This window comes from Cucurbita pepo, chromosome LG14 (assembly GCF_002806865.2).
Source record: "Cucurbita pepo subsp. pepo cultivar mu-cu-16 chromosome LG14, ASM280686v2, whole genome shotgun sequence".
In the NCBI taxonomy this organism is placed as follows: domain Eukaryota; kingdom Viridiplantae; phylum Streptophyta; class Magnoliopsida; order Cucurbitales; family Cucurbitaceae; genus Cucurbita; species Cucurbita pepo.
This window is the reverse complement of record NC_036651.1, coordinates 3,688,656-3,708,601: the sequence shown is the minus strand read 5'-3', so window position 1 is coordinate 3,708,601 and position 19,946 is coordinate 3,688,656. Positions and strand designations below refer to the sequence as shown.

At 35.1% G+C, this 19,946-nt stretch overlaps 3 protein-coding genes across 3 annotated transcripts; 2 read left to right on the top strand and 1 right to left on the bottom strand.

The window, feature by feature from the left end:
- The first annotated feature begins 1,009 nt into the window (after positions 1–1,009).
- Positions 1,010–1,799, top strand: LOC111810518. The gene is made up of 2 exons (XM_023697224.1): positions 1,010–1,377; positions 1,557–1,799. The coding sequence occupies exons 1-2, from the start codon at positions 1,055–1,057 to the stop codon at positions 1,699–1,701; spliced, it is 468 nt and encodes a 155-aa protein (XP_023552992.1). The 5' UTR covers positions 1,010–1,054; the 3' UTR covers positions 1,702–1,799.
- Positions 1,800–5,601: 3,802 nt separating this feature from the next.
- LOC111810438 (inositol-3-phosphate synthase-like) lies at positions 5,602–8,731 on the bottom strand. The gene is made up of 10 exons (XM_023697146.1): positions 8,189–8,731; positions 8,055–8,123; positions 7,764–7,899; positions 7,405–7,652; positions 6,949–7,175; positions 6,753–6,868; positions 6,500–6,676; positions 6,168–6,356; positions 6,007–6,069; positions 5,602–5,917 (listed from the first exon to the last, which is right to left on the bottom strand). The coding sequence occupies exons 1-10, from the start codon at positions 8,374–8,376 to the stop codon at positions 5,798–5,800; spliced, it is 1,533 nt and encodes a 510-aa protein (XP_023552914.1). The 5' UTR covers positions 8,377–8,731; the 3' UTR covers positions 5,602–5,797.
- A 5,912-nt stretch (positions 8,732–14,643) lies between these two features.
- On the top strand, positions 14,644–19,648 carry LOC111810381 (low affinity sulfate transporter 3-like). Its single transcript, XM_023697089.1, has 10 exons — positions 14,644–15,152; positions 15,234–15,282; positions 15,363–15,570; positions 15,642–15,822; positions 15,897–15,965; positions 17,055–17,285; positions 17,367–17,780; positions 18,825–19,018; positions 19,117–19,193; positions 19,276–19,648. Exons 1-10 carry the CDS (start codon positions 14,802–14,804, stop codon positions 19,494–19,496), a joined length of 1,995 nt encoding a protein of 664 aa, XP_023552857.1. The 5' UTR covers positions 14,644–14,801; the 3' UTR covers positions 19,497–19,648.
- The last annotated feature ends 298 nt before the right edge of the window (positions 19,649–19,946 follow it).

Below are 19,946 nucleotides of genomic sequence, written 5' to 3'. Positions count from 1 at the left end.
GTGTTAATGCTACTTTAAAAATTTTAAAATAAGATATTTTTAAAGTAGCATCATATTAATGAAATTTTCTTAAATTCAAAATATTGGCAAAATGTTAATGAATTTTATCCAAAAATAATAATAAAAATTATAAAAATTATTTTTTATACTTTTTTTAAGTTAAGGTGTATGATATGAACCAAAAGACATCAATCATACAATCTACTGAAGATGTGAAAAAAATATTGTTGAAATTATCAAAAGATATTTCAATTCATGCCACATTGAAGAAGAATGAAGTTTCATGTTTTAAATTTTGGGTGGATTACAATTTATTAGAGCTATTGTATTTCATTAATGTATTTTAAGACTTTTTATTTACTTTAGGTTACACTTACATAATGGTTAATTATGGTTATTAAGTATGAATGTTACTACTCTAAGTATGAATGTTACTCTCTTGGAATGCCTGTAGTTTCATTTTAAGGCTATATAAAGCCATGTACGTTGTATTTGTAAGCAGACTTGGAAAAGATAATAAAAGAAGCATTTGTGCTCTTCTTTAGCCAATGGCTAAGTTTCTTTGTAATTCGAGGTAGTTTAAGTTGCATGTAGAATCATTCAAGCTCGACATGATCAATCTTGCTTGTGGAGTGATTCGAATCTCAAACACGTGTTCTTATGTTGAAATATTTGATCAACAAGAATTATTCAAGCTAGACATGATCGATCTTGTTTGTGGAGTAATTCGAATCTCAAATCAGTATTCTTGCCATGAGATATTCAATCAAAAAGGTAATCTGAATCTTACTTTTCCTGGTAGTAATTTCTGTATTATTATTAAATTTGAAATAATCAGTAATTTAACAAATTAAGAATTTTCTTAAGAAAAATATCACTATCATATGAACTAAAAAGTAGACTCAAAGCACAAACTTGTAATATACCCTTTTTGTTTTTGTTTTTTTTTCTTTTTTTTTTATATATTTTTAATAATAATAATAATCATTCACTCTGCATCTTCTTATTCTCTCTCTCTCTCTCTCTCTCTCTCTCTCTCTCTCCGAGGAAGAAGATGTTACTAAGGAAGCGTCCACGGCCGCAGATGAAAAGAACGGCGAGTATATCAGGAATCACGGTGGATCTCAGCCACGTGGAGGGCGAACAGCCATCCAATCATCACAATTCCGGCACCGGAGATATTCCTCCGGTGATCGCCACCCAAAATCCGGAGACTGATCAAATGAATTACACCTTATCTTTTGTGTCACCAAGAGGCCGGAGAAATCTCTCCGCCTTTAACAAACACTCCGATGACCCTTCTTCTCTCCACTTTCTTCGCACTTGCACCTTCTGTCACCGCCGTCTCTCCCCCGCCCGTGACATTTACATGTACATGTATGAATCTCTAATTTTATCTTTTTTTTTTTTTTTTTTTTTTTTTTTTCTTCTAAATTTCAATACTTTCCCCAAAAAAAATTGATGGGTTTTGTTAATAATAACTCATTAATTCAAGCTTTATTTTTATTTTATTTTTTTGGTTTAAATTATTGTTTAAAATTGAGTTTTGTGTGTAGGGGAGACACTGCTTTTTGCAGTGCTGAGTGCAGAGAGAAGAAGATGGAACAAGATTTCACAAAAGAAAAGGGCATCACCACCGCCCACGGCGGCGGCTGCGGCGGCCGGCATAAAGAAAGGTCAGATTTTGGCAGCGGATTTTAGATGGGTTTTCTAGTATTATATTTGTTTGTATGATTATGAATCACAAATTGATATCCACGTCTTTGTTTGAAAATATATGCGATTTTTGTTTTTCGATTGGGTTCGAGTTTTGATTTGATTTAACGAAAGTATAGAGATGAAATAAAAAAACGTTACGATTATAAGGATTTAGGTGAAGTCGAGAGAACATAAATGTGATGTCTCACATTAGTTGGAGAAGAGAACAAACTACCATTTATAAGTGTGTGGAAACCTTCCCCTACCTACGTAGATGCATTTTAAAGCTTTGAGCGGAAACCAAAATACGACAATATCTGTTAGCTGTGGATCTAAGCATTACAGTAAAGGAATAGAATCAGGACCCGAGGTCGGGATTTTTGTAATGTGAATGTGTGTAATTTTGTGAGGTTTTGGAAGTGAAGAAATAATGGAGGGAGTGGGTAAATTATTGTAGGGTAAGAGAGAGTGATTGGGTTTGAATTATATGATTATGAAAATAAATGATTGAAGCTATAAGGGAGTAGGGTAACCCCAAAATCAACGGGGCAAAAGGGTCCCATATGCCTAGTTTTCTAATCATATTCACACTACAATTAAATGAAGTATAATATAAAATTTCATAATCTAATATTAAATCTACGAGACGTATTGTATTTGCTTATCTAAAACAAGAATTTAATATCACGAAACAGGAAATTTATCAACGATTTTCTCTTAGAGATGTTTATTTTATCTGTGGGACCTTCTTTGAACTCGATGGAGAATTTTCGTTCTGAGAGTGAGTGGAGTTGTGAGTAGGGAAGGATTTTTACCCGTTAGCTAAATGGAGTCAATGACGAGATTGCATTCTTTGTCATTTGTCCCGGTCCTACTTCAATCCCCGTTCTACCCTACTTTTATATGTATATTAAAGTATAAAACTAACAGTGAGATCTCAAATCGGTTGGAGAGAATAACGAAACATAAAGATGTGAAAATCTTGTGAGGAAGCTCAGAAGGGAAAGTTCAAAGAGGATAATATCGACTAGTGGTGGGCTTGGACTGTTAGACTAATTTATTATATAATTATATTTATTTATTTAGGTTGAGGTATTGAAATTTAAATTTTTAGAATATATTAAATACTTTATTATATATTTTTTAATCAAATACTTTTGAATTTATTACCAATTTTACCTTAGAAATTTTATTAGAACACTAGAAAAAACGGTGGAGAATTTAGTAGGAATAAGAAATGACCTCGGATTCTTCCCTCCACCTCGGGTTGTTTCGCAATCCCTTCTACAGCTTGGCCCGCAGCAGTATCTTAACCAACTCCAGGTCCAGTAGACGCAAACCCGACGGCTAATTCAGCAGCAATAACTGAAGCGGCAGAAATCAATAGATTCATAATAAGTTCTTCACGTGAAAAGAAAGAAATGGTTAACGATACAATCAACCAATGAATTATATCTTATTATTCCATCGCTAAAATTTATCCAACTAAAAACTCCGAACTGAAGTAATAATATTATTGATATTGAATCGTCAGTAGATCATAGTATTTATGTCATCTCCATGTCACTACTTATTTTATTGTCGGGTCGTTTATGAGTCCATGTTTAAAGTGAATGTCATTGTCGTATGTAATTTTTACATCAATTTTTCTCTACTCAACCGTCGTGGTTTGACCTCTCCTTAGCATTTAATGTTAAAAATATTTAGTATAATTGAGTTGTGAAAGTTACTATCTTTATTTTATTAAAAAAAAAAAAAAGAAAAAAAAAGAAAAATATGATAAATGGACAAAACTATATATATATATATATGGGATTAGCTTTGGGCCTCTATTTATAGGATTGGGCCAGTTTGGACTTTGTTTTAAGTGATGGGCCGATTTGAGCCCATTTAATAATTATTCTACCTCAATTATTTTTCAATTACATAAAATATTCAACCTCCAATTAATTAATTTTATTTTTATTTTTAACCTCAAACTCTCATTAATCCTAGTTCAAAATTAGGAGTCTAGGGTTTAGTTGGAGAGATTTTGTAAACACCAATCCAATATATCAAGTGATATGAACTGAGAGACATCAATCATACAATATACTTCAATGAAGATGTGAAGAAAAGGTTGTCAAAATTATCAAAATATGTTTCAATTCATGCTACATTGAAGAAGAATAAAGTTTGATTGTTGTAAATTTTGGGTGGGTTATAATTTAGAGTAATTTAGAGTTATTGTATTTTAAGACTTTTTATTTAATTTCGGTTACATTTACATAATGGCTAATTATGGCCATAAAGTGTGAATGTTACAACTTTTGGAATGCCTTTAATAGTTTCATTTTGAGGCTATATAAAGCCATGTATGTTGTATTTGTAAGGTAGACTTGGAAAATATAGTAAAAGAAGCATTTGTGCTTTTCTTTAGCCAATGGCTAAGTTTCTTTGCAATTCTATGTAGTTTAGATTGCATGTAGAATCATTCAAGCTCGACATGATCAATCTTGCTTGTGGAGTGATTCGAATCTCAAACAAGTGTTTGAGATATTTGATCAACAAGAGTCATTCAAGCTAGACATGATCGATCTTGCTTGTGGAGTGATTCGAATCTCAATCAAGTGTTCTTGCCTTGAGATATTCGATCAACAAGGTAATCCGAATCTTATTCCCCTTGTAGTTGTTAATTTTATTTTTATTTTTAACCTCAAACTCTCATTAATCCTAGTTCAAAATTAGGAGTCTAGGGTTTAGTTGGAGAGATTTTGTAAACACCAATCCAATATATCAAGTTTGTTGGGTTCATAAACGATCGTGCTCAGTCATCTAAAAAATTTCGTACTTATTCTTAAAACATATCGTATTAATAACTAAAATTTCGTAAAATTTAGATATCAAACATTCACCCTCTGATATAAATGTCAAATGTTCTTAATCTTCGTAACAATCTTAAAAATAAGGTTGAGTTGAGTTGTGAACCTTATTTTCAAGTTGACGAACTGATAAAAAATTCAATCAAACCGGAAAAAATTATAACCCAACTAAACATATACTAATTTCTTGATGGGTCTTATCGGTAATTTATTGAGCGAATACTTCCTAACAAAATGGAAGCCTAATGAACGATAAAAATTACAACTTCGCGTATTGTGCCTTTTGGTAAAGTTGATTGTTTTTACGTTTGAAATGAAAGTCAAAGCGACCATAAGGCGAAATAAGAAATGGACACAAAAGCAAATGCATAATATAATGATAACACGATTTACACTATTCCAAACAGTTTGGAGATAAGGTTAAAGTCACTTCAAGGGCAATGGAATCCTTTTACTATTAGAGTTATTGGCCAATGGAATTTGTCTTCTTCATCCAAATTATTGGTGCCATTTTGTGGTGTTAAATATAAGCCCACTTGATTATTGGTTGTCCCACCACCTTTCAATTCGATAATCAAACACAAAATTAATCACGTTTTTGAAAGGGAATTAGTTTTAGTTATATCTCCGTCGTCTTCTCGGGTCAATTTCCTTTATATTGACTCTCAATAGACCTCCATTATCATCACCTTTTAAGCTTATAGTAATGTGCTACAATAGTTTGATTAAGAAACTGAAAACGATAGGAGTTTAAATACGCTCGCCAGAGAAATGCATAAGAAGCAAAATGTGCACATGGGTGTGAGGAAGAAATAATACTCTTTTACTGTTGAATATCTTAGAAGAGTAATTCGAGTTTTAATCTTAACATGATTATAGTTAACGACCTAAGAGAGAAAATTTAGATTATCACCTATGATTCACTCATCATTGTTTGATTGGTGACATGACTTATTTGATTCGTGACGAGGGTGTCTTGAAGTTGTGTGACTAAGAAACTATGTGATTGTCCGCCTTCGTGTAAGAGTGAAAAGTTGGGTCGTTACATTAAAGAACGCTAGTTTATTTTTAGAATATGTATAGTTCCATTACAGGCATGGCTTGCCCACTAATAAACAACTTCCCCAAGCCGAATATAAAAAGAGGACATACAAACCAAACAGAAACTAATTGCATATTTTCACAAGCTTATAGAAAAGATAACCAATTTCCTATTAAACTCAGGACACTTTCAGGCTTCACTTGTATTCCAAAATCATGTTGTTCTCAGGTGCCAACCCAACACAAGCTCTCATTATATTCTCAAGCATGGCGCGCTGCTTCGACAGAGCGTTCACCACGGGCGTGCCTGGTGGTACCTGTTTTCACCATTTACAACCATTCAGAAATATACTCAAATCATCAAATGAAAGTTCAAGGTTTCAGATGGGGTTGTGTAAAAACTTACAAGAGGAGCTTTTGTAAGGTAACTGAGGATGGTGGCCACTGGATGGAAAGAGTGAAACTTTCCCTACAAATCAAACCATTTCATCACTTGTTTAGATTCATTTCAAAATGGAAAACAGACAATGGGTTGGGTTTTTGTTAGGTGAATTTGATCAAACTCACCTCTCCTTCGGCCTTGATTTGAATGCGAGTGCTGAGTTCAGCAAGAAGAACCAAATCGAGTATGATCGGAGCGGCCAACAGAGAGTCCTCGCAGGTGTTGTGCAACACTATGGTGCTTTTTCCACCCATGAATATCTCTGAAGTGTACTCATCCATCGCCCTCTTACTGTCCCCCACGTATGGAACGTACTGAAATTTTCCATTTCAAAACCAGGGAGGAGGATTTAACAAACTTACACTCAATATATATGACAGTTCATATCCAAGATATTTGAATTCCATCTTCGAATAAGTATAATAGCTTCGATTTCGGGAAACTTAAATGATTATACCTTAATGACCACCACATGGTCAGGATGCTCGCCAGGCTCATAAAGAATGCCATTGCTCGAGACCATATCATCGACAACGTTACTCTTTGATATCTCCTTGGATCGGAAGGTTTGAGGGGCCGACAGGTTCATTCCATCGTTGTTTCCTAGATGGTTGTAGCTCACTATTGATGTTGGCTGACACCAAAGTCCACAACATATATTTTAGAATACCCAAAATTTTATAACCCTTTGGTAAAGAATAATGAGGTACCTTAATACCAGCTCCAACAAGAAAGTCTACAAGCACAGATTTCATCTTGGTCTGACCACTCTTAAAATCATCCCCTCCAATCAAACTATTTCTATGAATGGCTAAGTCAATCAACCCTGTAAACAAAATCCCACAAAGTTGAGCGAATTCGAAGTAAAAAATTAGCAAGTTTTACGAGGCGAAGAAAGGATGATACCTGGGACAAAAGTGTTCTGTGGGCTACCATTGATGAAAGGGACATTTTCAAGAACACAAGCAATTGCATACAGTGTGGAAGGAGAGATCTCCGACTCATTTTTGTCCACAGAAGCCAGAAGACTTTCCATTGTGTCATTGAGCCCCACAAGCACATTACTGTATCTCTCTGTGTTGGCAGTCCACAGCACTACAACTTTGTCCACCTTACTCTTTTCCTTAAATTCCCTAATAAATTACAAAATTTTCAAAAGAGTAAAACTAGATTCCTCACAAGCATATATATTGTCCTGATTGAAGATATTTTGAAAGCATAAAATGACAGAAAGTACGGCAGCTGCCCCCATATGATCCCACATAGCTCACTCACTTTTAGGAAAACATATAATATGCAGTCAAACGTTATGAAAACTTGAAAACTTTAATGTTTGAATGACATAAACTGTAAAATATATACCGGATATCTTTAATGACTTGCTGGAGTTGTTCTTTCTTGGTGCCTTTGATGACGTTATTGGCTCGAGAGCCCTGATTCGCAGCAACAAAATCGGGATTGAATATTCCAGGAAGTGGGACCATGGATTCCATGTAGGGTCTCAGCTGCTTTTGCAGATCAATATCAAGGACCCTAGCTCTGGCCATGGCATCGGCCAAGTTCATGTCACTTATGTCCCACCCTCCAAACACAATATCATCAGGATTGACCTGGGAGAGATTTGAATCATTTTGCTAAGCTAAGCTCAAAATCATAATGTAATCACTATATCACAAACCCATCAATCTCCAATTAATTGAAAACAGATATATGATCATTACCATGGGTAGGAGGCTCTTAAATGGAGCATAGATCTCCTCGCCATCAATAGAGCCAACCCGAATGGAGGATGCTTGGGTTAATGACCCAAAATAATTGGCTTGCTGAACTTTATCCTTGGTTGCCCAAGAGATCCCTCTGAAAAAGAGTATCCATCATCCAATTTCAGAAACAATACAACAACATTATTATATTCACTACACAACAAGAATACATTCTTTTGGGCAGAATTTCAATTAAGAAATAACAAAATCCCAAAAAGTCAAATCCAAAATGGAGAAAGAAAAACTTACTCCCGATTGGCTATGATGCCTCCAGTGAGAGTACATCCATTGTTTCCTCCCCATCCAACGAGCATCATCCTATGAAATTCAAAAGTTAGGGTAAAAAAAGAAAGCAAAAAACGGATTGAGAAGAAAAAACAAACCCTAATTTGGGGACACGAATGTCAGTTTTGAATTCATATTGAACGGATTTGGGCTTAACAATCCATTGATAGGTTCCATTTCTGTTCTCATGAAGGAGCTCGGTAGTTTCGTAATTGTAGACGGAATGAATCTCATGATCCGTGTACTTAACGTTGGGGGATTCGACCTTGAAGCTATCGATGAACATTTTTCCCAAACGGAGACGAAAAAAACAAAATCCAAAGAAGAAGGAAGAAGGAAGAAGAAGGAACAAAAATAGAAAAACAAAATGGAGGAAGAGAAAAGAAAGATGTTCCCGCTTTCTTCTCTTTCTGAATCTCTCGATCTCTCAACTGCTGCGGTGCTCACCGCTTGGAGCGGGAGCTCCGGATTTATAGACGAAATTGGAAGGGGAAATCGACACGCGTCGCAAGATAAGTACGCGTTGAAGAGCCACCACTGTGGATGTCGAGGATCTTCTTCTTCTCCTCTCCTTCCATCCTCCATGAAAACGGAACGGAACAGAAAAATGGCAGAAGATAACACTGAAAAGCTTCCTCTGTTCTGAGATATGGTTATCCCTTTCACAACGATTTGTATAATTATCGAATACATTTTATATTTTATTAATTAATAATGTATTAAATAATGCTAATTGTTATTTAGTTTTGAAGTGTTTTTTGTATTAATGCTTTTAATTTATTTAAATCCGACATTAAATAAAAAAGTTATGTGGCTGGTGATGTGGCATTTTGCGTGATCGATGGTCACAATTTTGCTGATGTGGCACTCACATGATAAAAATTTGATGACATGGTAAGTGATGAGGACTTCACCTATTAATTTTTTTGCTTATGTGGAAGATGATGTGGCACAGTTTAACAACCGAACCCAAAAAAAATTCGAAAGCCAAACCTAATGTATTTTAATCATCCTCATCAACGTCACCACCCTAGTCACTAAATAACCGGCTTATATTTTCTTATAAATGACTTCATTTTGTTGATAGTTAGTTGATGCAGTCGAAGAAGATGTCGGTGTAGTCTCTCGTACATTTTATATGCAAAAATAAAGCGGTGACTAATAGTTAAAAAGCTCATCTCTTCGACCCGAATCAAAACATCTTTAAAAGAGAGGAATATTACCACAATTCAAAAGTGATAGCAGAGATGCTAAGAATCTTACGTTATTATAAAATAAACGAGACTTGAGTTCTTATAAACGACATTTCACGGGAGAAAATTACTAAATTTTACTACTATGTTGTAGTTGTTGATTTCAAGAATGAGCGATATCGCCCTTCTCTAACTTTTACTTTACAACCTAAGAGAAGACAGTTAATGTATTCGACTTATTGAACAGAGTTCTATAATCGGTCTGCTATTTATTAAAATAACTAAAGTTTACTTTTTTTTTTTTTATAAAAAAAATGATATTAAAAGATTATGCAATTCTTTATTATGTATTGTAATCTTTATGATATTCGAATTATACACCGAACTTTCCTATTTGTCAAAATAAGAAAAAGAGGTTGGTTAAGCGCGTGGTGACTATATCATAATAGATCCGAACAGCTTAATAATTTCCATATATGCCCCCAAATAATGTACTTATTATCTGGCTCATGCCACTCCCTTTCAACATCAATTGGTCATAGTCCCTTGTACCGATACCGCTTCAATAATATATACAATAAAATATGGATTTAAATAAATAGAATTATTCTCGAGACTTTTTCAAAAACTACTTCGAAAAAGATTAAATAGGTCTAAAAAGATTATTATTATTATTTTTAAGAACTTTGACTGCAAATAAAATTAGCTAACGTGGCATCCAACAGAGAAAATTGATGACGTGACAAGTGATGTGTTTAGGACCTCATAAAATGGGGTGGGGAATATGTGGATTATAATAAAAGAAAGAAGAAAAAAAAAAGGTAATGAAATGAACACGACAAAGGGGGGAAATTGACAAACGTGTTTATTAAGGTGGGGGTGGGGGCCATTTCCTTTTGCCATGTAAGATTATTTTATTATTGTTGTCCGTTCAATAATTTTACTCGCTTTAGGTTGAAATAAGTTAACATGCCACTGCTAATAGATATTGTCCACTTAAGTCCATTATGTATTGTCGTCAATCTCATGATTTTAAAATGTGTATGCTAGAGAGTGGTTTTCACATCTTTATAATAAATATTTCGTTTTTCTCTCCCACCAATGTGGGATCTTAAAACGTAACGAGCTAAAACAGACAATATTTACTAGTGGTGGCATCAGGTTGTTACAAATGGTATCAAAAGTAGGCACCGAGCGGTGTGCTAATGAGGACGCTGGACTTCGAAGGGAGAGGTGGATTGTGAGATCTCACATTTGGTTGGAAGGAGAACGAAACATTGTTTATAAGAGTGAAAACTTCTCCCTAATAGATGTGTTTAAAACGGTGATGTTGACGGCGATACGTAATGGACCAAAGCGAACAATATCTGCTAGCGGTGGGCTTGTGTTGTTACACTTAAATGTATTTTTTACCGTGAATTTATAAACTACTCCAAATTTGGATGAAAGTCTCATATCAGCTAATTTAGGGAATAATCATAAATTTTTAATCAAATAATAATATCTGCATCGTTATGAGGTTTTCTGGGAAGTCGAAAGCAATAAAGAAATAAAGTAAATGTTGGATGTGACATTATTAAAGAAAAAAAAAATGGAGGGGACATTGATGCTATATGATAATATGTGGATTATAATAAAGAAATAAAGTAAATGAAATGTACCTAACAAAGAACACGTGATTAGTAAGGTGGGGTTGGGGGCCATTATTTTAGTATTATTATTCGCCCATTATTTATAGAGATTAAATTGTTTTTTTTTAAGAGTATAAATGTCACGTCTCGAATTTTGAGATTTCGAAGAGAAGATCAAAATAAATAAAATAAGACATAAACAGTCAGCAATCTACTTGTAGGCTCTCGTAACATCTATGATTTAGAAGGTGACTACGAGTTTTACTCTAGCTTCTAGGTTTATTGCTTTTGTTGTGAACAATCTTGAGTAGCTACCGTAGGTTATGCAGTGGTAATCAGTATTCGGTGTTGAGGTGCTACCTCAACGAACACTCACTAACAAGTGGGAATAGCATGGTGGCAGCTAGCCTGCTCGTCATCTATGGGAGGTAGTTGACGAACCCATCTAATAAACCATGTAGTTGACTAAGATCAGGGGTGCTATCTCCTATATCTAACAGCTTTGCTAACTACCTAAAAGATCAACGTCCTCTCACAAGGCAGATCCACCACACGGGAAAATCTATCCAAACTCTCTTATGTCACATGTCCTTAACTGGCTTCACGCATAGCTCAATGGTATTGTACCTGAGCAGAAAGAGAGGTGGAAGCTCTACAAACACTGTATTAGCTACTATCGGCTTACAAGCTATCTTTATTTTTTTCTAAGGATGTCGTGTCGGTCTTCTAAGTCTATAGAGACGTCTAGGTAGTTTAAATTTTATCTCTCGATCACCTAAACACGTAATCCATAATTTAAACTTCACCTTAATCATATTTAGGAACGGAGGAGGTTTATTGGATTTCTACGGGTTGGTAGGTGGCTTAAAGAGAACTCGTGTCGTGTGAGAGTTTCTTTGTTGGTTTTTAAATTCAGTAATGGGCTGTTGGAGAGAGGCTCTTCTAAATGCATCTCAACCCTCAAACGGGCCGTTGGATTGTGGAGAAAAAATGGGCCACGGCCCACTTTTGAGTACAGCCCCATTTGGGCTTGGGTTTTAAGGGTGTGTACCGCTAATCGACCCGAGTATTTTTATTAATTTAGCTTATTTAACTGTACGAGTTTTAGATAATAAATGAACTCATCTCAATAATCTTATTTTTTGGTTCCGATAATCTAGCTCATTTTATCTTGTCTTAATCACGAGAGTTTTATTTTTAGTTCAGATAACTTAATTCTTAGAGATGTTTATATGACTCGATAATTTAACTAACTCAACCCAAACCATATGGGCATGATGTCTTTCGATTTGGAGTCAGTTGAATGTCGAAAAAATGAAAATTTTGTTCACTTTGCAGGTTGACATTTTTTTTGCATGACGTGAAAATAATTTTAATTTTAATTTTTTTTCTTTTTTGTAATCTATTTTAATGTTACTCTTGACCGATAAATATTTGATACCTAAAATTAGAGATTTGAGTTATCAATTTTATTCCTGTTGTTTAGGTCACCAATCCAACCAGCCTAAAATTATATATATATATATATATATATATTTTGGAAAAGTATATATTTAATATTATAGTTGGTTGCTGATATTAATAAAATAGAATTTATTTTTAACATTATCAAATATTTGCAATGTTATGAATGGTTAATGACATATGTTAAACTCTAAAATAATTATATTTTAATTAAAAGTTAAATGTATTTGTCAAGTGTTGGTTAATGACGAAATCAAATTGCCACTTAAAATTATTTTAAATTAAAAAGTAGTCTCCACTTTATTAAATTTGCGTAATAAATAAAATGTTAATTTAAGATCTTATATTTTAATTCTACAACAAATATTAAAAAAAAATCATAAACTAAATAAAAAAAAGACGTAATTTATTTAACTATAGTTCAATTCAATTAAATTTATACGCGTATTCAATATTTTTTTGAATAAAAAACAGAGGGAGAAGATGAAAAGAGGAAGGAATGGAATAAGAAGTGTCCCGATACAACGTACAAGGGTTTGTAACTGTGGTGTAGTGGGTTTAGTGGATGCAATATGATAATTTAATAAGCATCAGTGGTTTATAGACTCATGATTTTGCTCCCCCGATCCATCACTTTGAGTTTAAAGTCTGAAGTGGGGTCAACTTAAGTATAAGTCAACTACGTGTCATCGACCAACATATCAAATATTCTAATTTTTAGATCGTATAAAAGAATTAAAAAAATGAAAGGCGCCAAAATCAGCTTTTATTTATTTATTTTTATCTTTTAATTCTCCTTGAAACAAGTCTACATTCATTCACTTTCGTTTGGCTCCTTTTTAGCCATCCCCTTTTCTTTTCTCATTAAAGTAATGCCTTTTGTGTGGGCAATCCACGCCATCGGTAGTAATAATAATAACGTCCCGTCCTCGTTCGCACATAACTTGGTGTCTGATTCTAATATCATTTTGTAACAGCTCAAGCTCACCGCTATCAAATATTATCCATTTTAACCTTTTAAATAACGTTGTCATCCTCATGCTAAGAAGAGATTTCCACACCTTAACTTAAAATGTTTCAAGGGCTAAAACGTTTTTCCGTAAATAGTCGTGGTTAGTACGGTAAGTTAATGACGAATGTGACTAAATCAACCTCGAGCTTTACTCATAATTAGATAGGCATTAATTTAATAGAGCAATTAGCTATAGGCATGGCACCGTGGAGGCACCTGATATGTTGGGTAAAAGCATTTGCATTTGACAACCTTGTTTGATTCTTCTTCTTCCCTTTACCTTTACTGAAAAGTGAGTATTAATTTTCGATCGACAATTCTAACCATTCAAAATATTTTAGAAATGTACTTTTATTCTTTTTTATATTATAAAATATTGATTACATCATCGACGATTCAATAATATAAGTCTGTCAAATAATACCAGTCGGTCAACATGAGTATAATTCATTGGTTAATACCAAGAGATTATACGTAGTTTTATCTCAAAACTAATTGATAATAAAACGATTATAAAAATTCTTGAATAAAATAAAAATATTTTAGAGTAGATAATTCGATCTCACGTTCAAACCTCTGTATATATAAGCTTAATTTCAAAGTATTATATAATAGATATTTAATTTGAATAAATATCTAATTATATATAAATTATCAATTAAAAAAATTCTTCATATTTTAGATTGATACTAATAATATGATAAAGAAATTCACTTACTTTATATGATATTATAATATAAAGTTTGGATTCCAAATTAATTCAATCCATTCAATTGAATTCCCATCATGTTGACTCATTATATTACTTATTATTTTATTTTATTTTTATTTGAATGTTTTTTATTCTCTCTAATTTCACTTTTTTTTTTTTATAACTTTAATCAATGAAAATAAGTACACTAATTTGTTCCATTATACATATTTTAATACCAAAATATTGGTAAATTTTGATTTTTTTTTATATATAATTAGACAAATTATTAATTATTAAAGTTTACCCACCAAATTATTTAAATTTAGATATGATATTTGAATAAATGAGAGATATAAGAATGAATGGAAATTATGAGAATGATTCTGAAGATATAATAATTAAGAAATGTTTTAAAAGAATTAAAAGTCACCGTCTACTATCAACTATCGTACCTCTGATTAGATCATAACCGGATCATAAATGAAAAACATGAATTATTTGAAACAATTTTATATTTGGTAACCTTGACCCACCGAGAATGAGTTGATTTGGAGTGGGTTTATAGGGTGGGAGCTGTGTCTCTCTTTCCCCTCTGCGGCGTCGATTCATGCAATTAACCTTCAGAGTCTCACCAACCTTCCTTCTGACTCGCCGGAATCTGACCGAGCTGTGTCACTGACACACAGCTCTCCCGACGTTCCCCCAAACACTTCAAACATGTCCGTTGCCAACGCCGACATATCTCCAACTATGTTGGAGTCCTCGACGGTCAGGGATATTCCCGCCCTTGACATCGACAAGTGCAGCCCAGCGGACAGGGCGCAGTGGGTAACAAACCCACCAGAACCGCCGGGAATTTGGCGAGACCTCCTCAACTCTCTCCGCGACACCATGTTTCCTAATCCGACCAAGCTTTTCTCCCCCAAAAGAAACACCCGAATTGCTCTGCTCGGTTCCCTTTTGCAGGCCGTCTTCCCCATCCTCTCATGGGGCCGGAGCTACAATCTCGCCATGTTCAAACACGACATCTTTGCCGGCCTGACCCTTGCCAGCCTCTGCATTCCCCAGGTAAATTGTCCTCCTCTGTTTTCACTCTGTTTTTACTCTGTTTTTGCTCTGTTTTCTTTCATTTAATCGGTGATGATACAGAGCATTGGATATGCAAATCTGGCGAAGCTTGATCCACAATATGGCCTCTGTAAGTTCAAAGATCAAAGCTTTCCATTTAAAACAACCTTAATTTCGTGTTTTGAGCCTTTTTTTTTTGGTGGGTAGCAGATACAAGCATTGTGCCGCCACTGGTTTATGCAGTATTAGGAACTTCAAGGGAAATAGCCATCGGCCCAGTGGCCATAGTATCTCTGCTTTTACCGTCGCTGATCGGGAAAATTCAAGATCCCGCCGCCGACCCACTTGCCTACAGAAACCTCATCTTCACCACCACTTTCTTCGCCGGAATCTTCCAAGCCGCCTTTGGGTTCTTACGGTCTGACTCTTTCTTCTTCAAATTAACATAATTAAACCCATAATTTTGAACTTTTTTTTTAACCATTTCAGGCTGGGATTTTTGGTGGATTTTCTATCACATGCCGCCATTGTTGGATTCATGGGGGGAGCTGCCATTGTTATTGGGCTTCAACAGCTCAAAGGATTGCTTGGCCTCACTCACTTCACTAACAAAACTGATATCATCTCTGTTATGGAAGCTGTGTTTGGATCATTCCGCCATGAAAATACTGTAATCAATTCATTAAACTCAAACAAAATTTAATTCTCTCCTGAGATTCATTTGATCTTAAATTTCATTTGCAGCGGTGGAACCCATTGAACTTCATCATTGGCTGCTCCTTCCTGTCGTTCATCCTCATCACCAGATTATTGGTAAGCTTATAGCTTAAATCATTTTCTTTTCTTATCACACCGTACTCACCGTAATAGATACTAGATTGAAATGGCTAAATTCTAACCTCTTATTTTCTTTATAAATTTTAAGGTTAATTGATTCAAATTTGAATATAGAACCCGTGTGGTCCGTGTTTCTACTGTATCTTTTGTGATATGGTCACGTTATTTATTTCTTAGTTATAAGAGTAAATATTATACAATTACAAAATTGCCCTTCGGACAAGAGAATTGAAAAATATGTCTAATTTAATGTCTTTAGCTCTTGAGAGAGGAAGGGATATTCTAATCTGTGCTCTTGGAATTGATAGATGTTATCTCTATGTTGACCGTGTTTGATTGGGCATATGATTAATGTTATAAATTTCATGCATTAAGGCTTGACTATCCTAACCGAAAAAGTTATGACACTCTACTTACCATAATAGCTAAAAGATTTAAATGAACTTAAATTATAACTCCCTATTCTCCTTACCAATTTTAAGTTTAGTTGACTTAACGTCTAAATGCAAGGTTCCGTTGTTGACTTAATGTCTGATTGCAAGGTTCCGTGTTTAAGATTTGCAATTTGAATAGCGTTTCTACTGCATTTTTTGCGATATGGTCACGTTATTTATTTCTTGCTTTTAAGAGTGAATATTACAAAATTACAAAATTGCCCTTAGAACAAGAGAATTGAGAAACCTACCTAATTTAAACTCTTCCGCTCTTGTTTGATGGAGGAAGAGACATTCTGTTTTATGCTATGCGTGATTGATGGATGTTATCTCTCCGTTGAGCTTGTTTAATTGTGCATATGATTGATGTTATGATTTTCATGCATTAAGACGTGACTATCCTATTTTTGTTATATGTTTGAAATGGAACGGTAACCGCTCAAGCCCACAAGTAGCTGATATTATTTTCTTTGGACTTTTTCTTTCGGGTTTTGCTGAAGGTGCTAGAGGGATAGGTTTCCACATCCTTATAAAAAATGTTTTTTTTTTCACTGTTTGATAATGTGTGATCTCACAATCTACTCCTTTCAGAGCCAGTTTCCTCGTTGACATTCGTTAAATTCGTTTACAGGGGAAAAAATACAAGAAATTATTCGGGTTAGCAGTCATAGCCCCACTGTTGTCTGTAATCCTCTCAACCCTTCTGGTGTTCCTCACAAGAGCCGACCAGCACGGCGTCAAGATCGTAAAACGAGTCCCCGCCGGCCTCAACCCCATCTCCGCTCGCCACCTCCAATTCCACAGCCCTCAAATCTCCCAAATCACCACCGCCTCCCTCATCGTCGCCGTTATAGCTCTCACAGTTAGTTCATTTCAAACCCTAAACCCTAAACCCTAAACCCTAATTCATTTCAACACCATTAATATTCTTCCACGATTTCAGGAAGCTATTGCTGTCGGGAGATCCTTCGCCTCCATGAAAGGATACACCATTGATGGCAACAGAGAGATGGTTGCCTTAGGCTGCATGAACCTCGCCGGCTCTCTCACTTCTTGCTACACAGCCACCGGCTCCTTCTCCCGGACGGCCGTGAATTTCACTGCCGGTTGCCAGACGGCGGTTTCCAACATAGTAATGGCTGTGACGGTGATGATATCATTAGAGGTGTTAACTAAGCTGCTCTACTTCACTCCCAACGCCATTCTAGCCTCCATAATTCTGTCGGCACTTCCAGGCCTCATTGATTTTCATCAAGCTTACAATATCTGGAAAATCGACAAGCTCGACTTCTTCGCCTGCCTCGGAGCCTTCCTCGGAGTCCTCTTTCTATCCGTCGAGTTCGGCCTCCTCCTCTCGGTATCTACCTTCTTCCTCTTACTCACTCTCGTATCTAATAGATTTTTAATTTCTACGTACTCAGAATCGCTAATAACGTCTCATGCATGATTTTTTAACGTGAAAATATAATTCTTAAATGAATATCATCGTTATTATAAATGTTGGAAAACATTTAAAACATTTTCTAACTATGGAAAACACTGTCGGTCTTACGTGTTTCAAACATAAACGTTGGAATTTAAAAATTAAAAACAATTACAAAATAAAATAATTTAAATGATGAAACGCAAACATCCTATTCTATTATATTTGCAATGCCGCCGTCATCCGTACATGAGCGTCTTGCTTTTACCTAGAGAATAGAGATAGGTTCTAAGAGCATGATTGAATATATTTGCATTACCGTGACCCCTATAGTGGGGTCACTTGCATGCGCGACTATTCTATGCATGTGTCATCATCACTATTTGCAATGCCTCCGTCATCCATACATGGGCGTCTTGCCTTTACCTAGAGAACAGAGATAGATCTTAAGAGCATGATTGAATATATTTGCATTACCGTGACCCCTATAGTGGGGTCACTTGCATGCGCGACTATTCTATGCATGTGTCATCATCACTATTTGCAATGCCTCCGTCATCCATACATGGGCGTCTTGCCTTTACCTAGAGAACAGAGATAGATCTTAAGAGCATGATTGCATATATTTGCATTACCGTGACCCCTATAGTGGGGTCACTTACATGCGCGACTATTCTATGCATGTGTCATCATCTCTATTTGCAATGCCGCCGTCATCCGTACATGGGCGTCTTGCCTTTACCTAAAGAATAGAGATAGGTCTTAAGAGCATGATTGCATATCTTTGCATTACCATGACCCCTATATTGGGGTCACTTACTGAGTATTGTTCGAAATACTCAGATTATTTTCCAACATGATGTTCATTTAAAAATATGATGTTCATTTAAGAGTTATATTTTCGCAGAGATAAGCATGAGACGTTAACATTTAGATTTTATTTTAAAAACTAAATTCTAACCTAAAAATTGTATGCAGATTGTGATATCATTTGCAAAGATAATTCTAATCTCAATCAAACCTGGGACTGAGATTTTGGGCAAACTCCCTGGAACTGATACCTTTGGTGATATCCATCAATACCCAATGGCCCTCAACACTCCTGGAGTCCTCATCCTCCGTGTTAAATCTTCCTTACTTTGCTTCGCAAATGCCAACTTCATCAAAGACAGGTAACCCGACTGCCACAATGTAACTGACAGGCAATGCATTTCAAATTTGAGATTGTTTTACGAGACGTTTGTAAGCTGTGTTTTTATCCGTGATTTAGGATTCTGAGGATGATCAGCAATCAAGAAGATGCATCAGGGAAGAGAGGCATTCAATTCCTAGTGATTGATCTCTCAAGTTAGTTCATTTCTTGTTCTTTTTTTCAATTTTTGTTTCATGGGTTAGTTTACTTATATAAAGCTATGTTGTTTCTATGTAGATTTAATGAACATTGATACTTCTGGAATTGGTTCTCTTGAAGAGCTACAAAATGGTTTGGGAGGCAGTGGAGTAGAGTTGACCATTGCAAACCCAAAATGGGAAGTGATTCATAAGCTAAGGGTAGCAAATTTTGTTGGGAAGCTGAAAGGGAAGGTGTTCTTGAGTGTTGGGGAAGCTGTGGATGCATGTGTTGCAGCTAAATTGGGAGCCATGATCTAAATAACTATCACTTTCAATGGAATAAATTATGGAACAATACTCCTACTTATGGTTTGTCTCTTGTAATGTGGGGATTTTAATTGGTCTATGGTACCAAACCAACAAATTATGGGTTTGTAAAATATGTGTGATTATAATAATTGTTGGGGAAATCCCATGTCTCATCATATTTGCTTCCTACCAATATAAATATGTATCATCCGATGCCTGTCTTTGATACCGTTAGTAACCATTTAAGCATATCACTAGAAAATATTGTATCGGCTTTCCCTTCTAAACTTCCTCTCTAGGTTTTCACTGGGAAGAGTCTTTACACTCTTATAAGAAATGTTTAGAAATGTTTCGTTCCCTTCTCCAACCGATGTGGGATCTCACATGACATGTATACAAGAAAACTCACGAGAAGAAGCTGTTAGACAAACATGACTTTTCATAATGGTATGATATTGT

Excerpts from the sequence above, each read along its gene's own strand:
- LOC111810518 (XM_023697224.1), top strand. The coding sequence starts at position 1,055 with ATGTTACTAAGGAAGCGTCCACGGCCGCAGATGAAAAGAACGGCGAGT. Across the intron at positions 1,378-1,556 it reads CGTGACATTTACATGTACAT|GGGAGACACTGCTTTTTGCA; the intron begins GTATGAATCTCT and ends TTTTGTGTGTAG.
- LOC111810438 (XM_023697146.1), bottom strand. The coding sequence starts at position 8,376 with ATGTTCATCGATAGCTTCAAGGTCGAATCCCCCAACGTTAAGTACACG. Across the intron at positions 8,124-8,188 it reads ATTCGTGTCCCCAAATTAGG|GATGATGCTCGTTGGATGGG; the intron begins GTTTGTTTTTTC and ends TGAATTTCATAG. Across the intron at positions 7,653-7,763 it reads TTAAGAGCCTCCTACCCATG|GTCAATCCTGATGATATTGT; the intron begins GTAATGATCATA and ends AATCTCTCCCAG.
- LOC111810381 (XM_023697089.1), top strand. The coding sequence starts at position 14,802 with ATGTCCGTTGCCAACGCCGACATATCTCCAACTATGTTGGAGTCCTCG. Across the intron at positions 15,283-15,362 it reads TGATCCACAATATGGCCTCT|ATACAAGCATTGTGCCGCCA; the intron begins GTAAGTTCAAAG and ends GGTGGGTAGCAG. Across the intron at positions 17,781-18,824 it reads AGTTCGGCCTCCTCCTCTCG|ATTGTGATATCATTTGCAAA; the intron begins GTATCTACCTTC and ends AATTGTATGCAG.